The sequence below is a fragment of the Hydra vulgaris genome, chromosome 01 (genome assembly GCF_038396675.1).
Source record: "Hydra vulgaris chromosome 01, alternate assembly HydraT2T_AEP".
NCBI lineage: Eukaryota > Metazoa > Cnidaria > Hydrozoa > Anthoathecata > Hydridae > Hydra > Hydra vulgaris.
Window position 1 is genome coordinate 65056077 of NC_088920.1, and position 8924 is coordinate 65065000.

The following is an 8924-nucleotide window of genomic DNA, read 5'->3' on the forward strand; positions in this document are numbered from 1 at the left end:
TTCGTTCCTGACTTTCTGCCCAAGTAACTCAATCAGCTCATTTTGAATTCAAGGAGAAAAGTAGGATGTTGTGGTTTTTTTTGCTTTAACGGACACAATGTGTTCAGCCACTAATGGATAATAATGGCTAATCAACTCAATTAAGCTCAGAAAAATGCCAATGTTTGTTGACCGATGTATTCTGTTGTTCCCCGAAGGGCAAGATTGTTCTTGGCACAGAACAAAATTGCATCAACAATCACTTTCAAGATGTCTCTCCACTTTTTCATCTCTCCACTGATAACTCTCTGCAGATCAGAATTCAGGGTCTTTCCTTCTGTGAAGTTTTTTTCAAGAGTTTTCCAATCAGAATAGTATCTTTGGTGTTCATTGCTGTTTTTATGGTCAGGAATTCTTGGGTTTAGTTTTTTCCAGTCACAAAACCCTTTGTAAATTTCTGAGAAATTGTTGGTTTTTGTTGTTGAAAATAACAAACAGCAAAAACAAAATAAAGAATCTTTTTTGTTGCTGTACTGCAGCCAAGTGCGAACAAATTTTTCACCATTGGAATAAATTTTTTCATACCATTTTGAGCTGAAGTGTCGCATTCTGTTTTCAAAATTACACAGCGTGTTCAAAATTCTCTTCTGTCTTGCTCTGGCCCATACTCAATCAAAAAGCATCTTGTTTTGTCCGTTATTTACTTAAATTCAGCACCAGATAATTTTTTGGTTCGATTCATAATAGAATCATAATGTTCAAAAGTTATCAAAGGTATGTTAGTGTTAAAGGACGCTCTTTTGTTCAGTAAATGAGCTTTAATATTTAGGAGTTTGTGTCAAGAGGTGGAATTTTAATTAATTTTCTTATCAACAGCAGCAACGCCGTGAAAATTTGTTTCATAAACTGATTATTGTTTTTTTAATTTAATAAAATTTGCGCCCTCCCAATTTTGGCGCCTCAGGCCGCGGCCCGCCCGGCCCCGCCCTTGGTACGGCCCTGGGCATACTGACGAGTTGGGTGTGTTGCAATATTGACGAGTTAGGAAAACCTTTTTTTTTTTATAAGAAAAACTTATTTTTAAGTTAATTAAATAAAAAGAAATGCTCCAAAAGTTTTTTTTGGTCCAAAAAATACATAAAACGCGATATATCCTATGCGAATGCGCGAAATTTTACAATGCTGCTGTGTAGTATGAAATGGTAAATTAGGGTTGTTCCGAGTAATTTCTGGCTTTTCAGAGGGAAGACTTCTTGGTTAAATGAAATCGTCAAGTTGCCCTTGATTCTAACCAGCCACATCCTCCCCTTTGCCATCATAGGCAGTGATTGCCTATAATGGCATACTTGTTCTTTTTTTTTTAAATAGGAATAACTTAAAAACTCTAAGATTTTTTATTGTTATACATGAAACAAGGAATGTACCCATATCAAAACTTTTATTATTGGTCTTGAAGATACTGAACAATAAAGCTTTAAAGTTAAGAATGCTATCATAGGCACCTTTTCCCTAAATAAAATGTATTTGCTTTTTGCAAATACATCTCATATATATGAGGCACACAATCTCATAATAACAAAGTTTATTGTAAGAATCTCCACTTAAATTACATTCTGTAAAAAAGCAGTTCAATATTTGAAAGGGTATGATATCATAAACTTTCACATAAAACCCGAAATGCTAGAGGCCGCAATAGTTAACGGAGAAAGAAATATAACACGAAATATAAAACGGCACTTCAACAACAAACAATAGACGTAATCAGTACCAACCAATTCAAAAATCAAATAGGATGAACATTCTAAATACCAACTTTTATTATGTTTGTATGTTTCTGAATTACAGTTGCAAACTCTACATAAGTCTTCATAACTTCACAAACTTTGATATAAGAATTGTCACTATCACATTTTTTTAATGTAAATATTAAAACCCCTATTTAAACTTAATGTAAAAATAAGCCGCGAAAAATCTGGTTTCTCAATATTTTAACAAATTAGGTCTTGTAATTATAGAAAGCCATGGTTACGGTATATTTTATTGTAAGAACCACTCTATCTTTTAACTTACCCCTCTTATCTAGCTTTCTTAGGTTCCATCATTCTTTTTTTCTACCAATACTACCACGGGCGCTGCTCAAGCGAGTTGTCATCACTTGTTCTATCAATTAAATCACGCGCGACTTGTCATTCAACAAAATCGCATCCTTTTATTGTAACAGTAACTTAATGCTTAAAAACTTTTTCTTTCCTCGAAACATCGATGGTTTGATTCTCTCCCATCTTCATGTATTCCTGACTCATAAAATTTAGAATTTTTTAAGTCTGTCTATAGTCATAAGAATAAAGAGACTGGAAACACGGCCTGGGAACAATAGTTTTAGCGTTGATGTTAAGTTCTTATACCCAGCCTACTTTAAGGCGCAAAACAAACAATTTTTTATAAAGAGTTTAAATAAAAGTGTAAAAAAAAACAATGCCTGCAGCAAATTGTTCCATATATGGTTGTACTCTTCTCGTTTTCGCATGGTATAGCTATATATATATATATATATATATATATATATATATATATATATATATATATATATATATATATATATATATATATATATATATATATAGCTATACCATGAGAAAACGATATATAGTAAATATACTTTCAGGACAATGTAGATTAATAGTTTTATATGTGACATCTGCATCCTTTTTATCATTATTAGATAATTTTGAATACGTTTAAAAGTTTTCGGTAAGGAGCAGCACCATCACAAGTTGTTGCTATAACTTTTAACTTGCACTCCAGTTCACATATATCAATAACTTTTTAAAGTTATGGCAAAATTTTGGCTGTATATACTTACATACACTTGAATATGTGAACACTTAGCTTAATTCTATTAAACTTTGCGTTCTTCAAAATGTCTCTCGCATGCATTTAAAAATCACTAGCTATTCAATCAGAGTTTGATTGATTCAGCTTTGATTCAAACGATCTTTTGTGATAATCTCTACCAATTTTCTTATCTATCGAACATTATAGCATTATAGTCGGTAACTCTGACCTTTAGGAAGACAGTATACAGTATATATATATATATATATATATATATATATATATATATATATATATATATATATATATATATATATATATATATATATATATATATATATATATATACTGTATACTGTCTTCCTAAAGGTCAGAGTTACCGACTATAATGCTATAATGTTCGATAGATAAGAAAATTGGTAGAGATTATCACAAAAGATCGTTTGAATCAAAGCTGAATCAATCAAACTCTGATTGAATAGCTAGTGATTTTTAAATGCATGCGAGAGACATTTTGAAGAACGCAAAGTTTAATAGAATTAAGCTAAGTGTTCACATATTCAAGTGTATGTAAGTATATACAGCCAAAATTTTGCCATAACTTTAAAAAGTTATTGATATATGTGAACTGGAGTGCAAGTTAAAAGTTATAGCAACAACTTGTGATGGTGCTGCTCCTTACCGAAAACTTTTAAACGTATTCAAAATTATCTAATAATGATAAAAAGGATGCAGATGTCACATATAAAACTATTAATCTACATTGTCCTGAAAGTATATTTACTATATATCTTACCCCTCCACATCTTCTAAAAACAACAAGAAACTGAGCACGTAGCAGACATTTTTAAAGAAGACTAAACATGTGATTTACATCTAATTCTAAAATTATCATATGAACACATTAAGTTATGAACTTATTCTATTATGAACGTCAAATTGGTAGCTCAAGTTCTTAGCACTACTGTGAGTAAAGTCCTTTTTATCTACGAATCTTCAGATGCTTTTGCTACAACTAACTTAGGTTCAATGATTGACAGTTTTTTTTGATATTATGAATATTAGTTGTCATATGGAATAAATTTAAAAGTCAAAGCCATTCTCAGTCCCATTTTAAGCCAGTTAAAACGATAGTCATCTATTGATGACAATCGTTTTAACTGGCTTAAAACAGAATTTTTGCCATATTTTGAAAAGTGATTAAACTCCATCAATAAACCTCAAGGTAATTTTACTCTAAACGATAGATGTAAAGTGTTTATATCGTGGTAAACCTATGAAGGAATTAAAATTACTATTAATTCTGCTGTTGAGTTTATAAAATTTTTACTTTCTAATGATGTGTCTTATGTATTAACAAAAAGATTTTGTCAAGATCCACAAGAAAATTAATATAGACATCAACGCCAAATTGGTTTTCGCAAGGATAATCCATCTGTCTGTGATTTTAGCTATAATGATGATACCATTCAAAATGAAAAAGTCTTCAGACCTATAAAAGATGGCAATTCTAAGAAGATATTCACTTTGAGATTAATGAAGAGCCAGTACCATGCAGAAAGCGAATAAAAACTTCTCTATAATACACCTATTTAAACGGCTATTTTCATAACCACAAATTGTTAAAACACATTATTGGCTAAATGAACAGATACTTTATTACCCAATATTGATTTGTTTGATCAACAAAAGATTAATACATCTAAGTAACATTATACTAGGTTGTAACTATGTAAAATTTATTTTCTTTTCTTGCTTGAATAGATTGACAGTATAAGCAGGGGCGGCATAGTGTATCGCACAATTTAAGGCTAAAATTTCATAATTATTAGCTATTAAAAATAGTTAATCATTATATTCATTAAATATTCAAAGCATAATTATTAACGAAGTAAAAAAATTTTAACAGATGATAGCCTTGAGTTGTTAACCGGAATATTTCGTACAATTCCGTAAAAATAAAATTCTTTCGAAACACAGTTTGTAGATTTTTGACCTAACCCCAACGAAAACACCCGGAAAAATCCTTTTGAGGGATGATAGTACATACCAATAGGAGTTCATAGCAATAAATCTTAAAATCAGGGATTACCGTCCGTGGGACTTTTTTGCGTTTAAAGTTCTAAATTAGAGTGAAAGTTAGTTTTCTTTATTTTCCGAATTCAATAATTAGTTTTACAAAAAACTTTATAAAACAAAAAATGTTCTACATAAAATTCTAAACAACTCTTATCTTATTCATATTTTCACAAAAACGTGTTTTTAACCTTCAAAATTCGAGACAAAAAATTGGCATTTTGTCTACCATAATGTCACGCTGAAAAAATATCTTTTACAACCATCGTGTGACACTGAAAAACAATTTTTTGACGATCTCATCTAGTCGCACGGAAAAACAACGCTTTGTTTTGGGAAATGGCACTTGAAAATCTTGACTAAGTTTTAACTTTTGACTCATTACGACTAAAATGCCTAATGCATCAAAAACACATGATAAATGCAAAAAATCTGTATGTGTTGTGTGCATGAAAAAAAGTGATAGAGAACTGAGAGTTGCAGCAAAGGAAAAGATTCTTCAATTCATTGAACCTGATTTAGACTTCAATGATGACAAGGTTCCATTAGGAATTTGTTTGATTTTAACTTGGAAAATTGGATGGCTCCATGAAAAAAGTTCCAACACTTTTTAACTTTCAGAACATCTTAAAAAAGCCTTCAACTCGCTCATCACTTATTTGTGATTGTTTGATCTGCCAAATAGGTAAACTGAGAGGAAAGGAGCAACATCCTCTGAACAAACTTGAGGACTCCTCTGAAAAATCAATCAAGTCTGAAAACCAGAGCGTTGAAAAGAGATGCACCAAATGTCTTTCATTAATTGGTCGTGGACTCCCTCACAGCTGCACACCAGGGACTCGCCATGAAACTTTGAAAAAAATTGCTGAAGCTGATGGAAAGGGCGCAGAGCTAGTAGCTTCAATAGTTATTGCTTCAAAAGATTCATCTCCTAATGGAACAATTCGCCTAACTCAACAAGCTGGAGGCAAAGCCATTCCATTGCGAAGAGGGGCATCAGTAGCACAACAGCTGTTCAAAACCCCGCTTTCTACTCAGGATATGGTTCACATTCAGCAAAACACTGGACTCTCCAATAATGGTATGCGAAAGCTTGGCTCCACTTTGAATCAAATCAGTCCCTTACGGTTGGTAGAACCCAACTTTCAACTGAAATTTGCTCAGGCAGGATAAAAAGTAGCAGACCACTTTACAATTAGCAGCATGAACCTGTCAGAAGACAACCAGACCAGGGAGGTTGTGCACTGCCATAGTCTCATTGACCTCAGTGTCAACGTACAAGTTTCAAGAAACTTGGGAGATTCAGTCATCTTGAAGCTGGGAAAAGATGGGGGTGGATCATTTGTGAAGGTCAGTTTCACTCACATTGAACTGGAAAAGAATGAGTTGGAGCCACAAAGTCCTGTTCAAAAAAACATGAAACTAACTTCTCCACTTTCAGCCAAAGTAACAAGTGTCAAGCAGCAAATGCTTGTTGCTCTCTCTCAAGACACACCTGAAACTTACCAGAATGTCAAGCAGATTTTTGGTCTAATCAAAATCCATGAGAAACCTTTGCTAGACTCTTTGGTTATTTCCTGTGATTTGAAGCTTGCTAACATTCTCTGTGGAATTCAATCACATAGTAGCAAACACCCTTGCTGCTGGTGTGAGGCAGAGAACACAAACCTCATCAGATGTGGCCATCCAAGAACCTTTGGTCAAATTCGGAAGCAATTTGCAGAGTTCATAAAACCAGGCGGTGACATTCGCAAGTCTAGAGATTTCAAAAATGTTGTTCATCTGCCCTTGCTTGATTTTCATGATGACATGCTTGTGCTGGAAGTCATCCCACCTATGAAGCTTCATCTACTTCTTGGTGTGGTCAACCGTCTCTTCAAAAACCTCTGAGATCTTTGGCCAGATGCAAAGCAATGGACAACCACACTGCACTTTTCTATTCAACCATTCCATGGGGGCCATTTTAATGGAAATGATTGCCTTAAGCTGCTGAGAGGATTAGATTGCTTGAAGCAAATTGCAGAGCAAAAGCACTTCAAACAGGCCGATGGATTTATTCAAACTTTGTCTCTGTTCAAAGATGTTATTACATCTTGTTTTGGAACCACTTTGGATCCTGATTTTGAAGCAAAAATTGAAAGCTTTAAAAAGAGCTACATTAATCTTCCAGTCTCTATTACTCCCAAAGTACATGCTGTCTTTCATCATGTTCCTCAGTTCATCAAGAGAAAAAATATGGGACTAGGACTTTTCAGCGAACAAGCAACTGAGGCTCTTCACTCAAATTTCAAGCCCTTCTGGGACAGATACAAAAAAAATCCAGAGAATCCTGATTTTTCCAAGCATCTCCTCTCTTGTGTCATTGAATACAATAGCAAAAAAATCTAGTCTCAGCAAGCCAATGGTAAGTTATAGCTACAGATTGCTAAGTTGCATCTTAAAAAAACGTAAATTTGGGGGAAAGATCAAAAATAATTTCAAAGAATAATCCAAAGCTTTTTTTTCAGTTTCCTCTAGAACTAAAGGAAAGGTAACAAGAAAGAACAAAAATGTCAAAGAATCAAGTGAGAACGAGCCAAACCCAATGAAGTTGAAGAAGAATATTCGAACTTATAGAAAAATGTTTTTTCAAGGAAAACTAATCAAATTTTGGAAAATATGAATAAGATAAGAGTTGTTTAGAATTTTATGTAGAACATTTTTTGTTTTATAAAGTTTTTTGTAAAACTAATTATTGAATTCGGAAAATAAAGAAAACTAACTTTCACTCTAATTTAGAACTTTAAACGCAAAAAAGTCCCACGGACGGTAATTTATTGCTATGAACTTTTATTGGTATGTACTATCATCCCTCAAAAGGATTTTTCCGGGTGTTTTCGTTGGGGTTAGGTCAAAAATCTACAAACTGTGGAAAGGGTATAGAGAATCAGGAATTTTTTTTTTTCGTACCGAATTTTACGAAACAAAAAAAACCGTCGATGTTCATTTCGCAAATGCTACTTACGAAATGTAGCCTTTCGCAAGTTGAATTACGAAATAGAACTATTTCGCTACATACGAAGGTAGTGCTTACGAAAGTCGCACTTGCGAAACGAGCTCTTTCGCTAAACGACGTTTTGAAATCTATAAAAAAATTTTGTTAGTCAAATGGATATAATTGGGATAAATACAATTTTTATATACCAAAATGTTTATAATAAAATTTTATTTTCAGTATTGCAACATATGAACATTTTAAGGTTTTATTTTTTAAAATAGTGATTAAAAACCAAATTTCTTTTGAAACGAAACTCTTTCGCACTGCAACTAGCGAAACAGTTCTTATCGGGAAAAAACTTACGAAACGCGGCATAATAAATATATTTAATTACGTTTTATAAATCGAATACGTATAATTAACTAAGTAATTAAAATACTAATTTTTTATATGATACTGATAAGTTTCAGTTTTAAACTTCTATAAAGGAATCAAGACTTTCATAAAGTATACTTTTTAGAATGTCATTTAATGAATAAAAATTAAATAATGAAGATAACTTGAATAACGTTAACATACGAATGCAATTGCGAAATCGGGAAATAATTCCTTTGTTGAAATCAAAAAAGACCTAATTTAAGTGATGAATGCTAAAACTTAATTATATAATAAAATGCCTAAAAATAGCTCTTACTTGATTTCAAATAGTATAATTTTATGTTTGGTCAGTTTCAATTTTTTAATTTTTGAGGTGCTCTGCTATATGCTCCTTTGCTTTTATTACCTCAATAACAGCAAGTGAATTTAAAAAAATTTAAACACATCCTTTTCAATGATTTTTTCTTAAATGTTTTCCTTAATAAATAAAAAAAGTACGGGTGGGAAGGGCATTTGTTGTCCCTTGTACCATTGGCCCTGGAAAATGCTTTGATTTTCAACATCACAACGTTTTTGGGACTATACAATTGCTGAAAATTTTAAAGCTTTAGCTGTTTCGGAGAGAAGTAAAAAATTAGTTGCGAGATTTTGTAGCAAAAAAACGGGTACGTACAATACG

General features: G+C 32.4%; 1 protein-coding gene across 1 annotated transcript; it reads right to left on the reverse strand.

The window, feature by feature from the left end:
• Positions 1–146: 146 nt before the first annotated feature.
• LOC136074637 (zinc finger MYM-type protein 5-like) lies at positions 147–587 on the reverse strand. The gene has a single exon (XM_065786974.1). The coding sequence runs from the start codon at positions 585–587 to the stop codon at positions 147–149; it is 441 nt and encodes a 146-aa protein (XP_065643046.1).
• Between the last annotated feature and the right edge of the window lie 8337 nt (positions 588–8924).

Coding starts and splice junctions, on each gene's coding strand:
- LOC136074637 (XM_065786974.1), bottom strand. CDS start 587: ATGCGACACTTCAGCTCAAAATGGTATGAAAAAATTTATTCCAATGGT.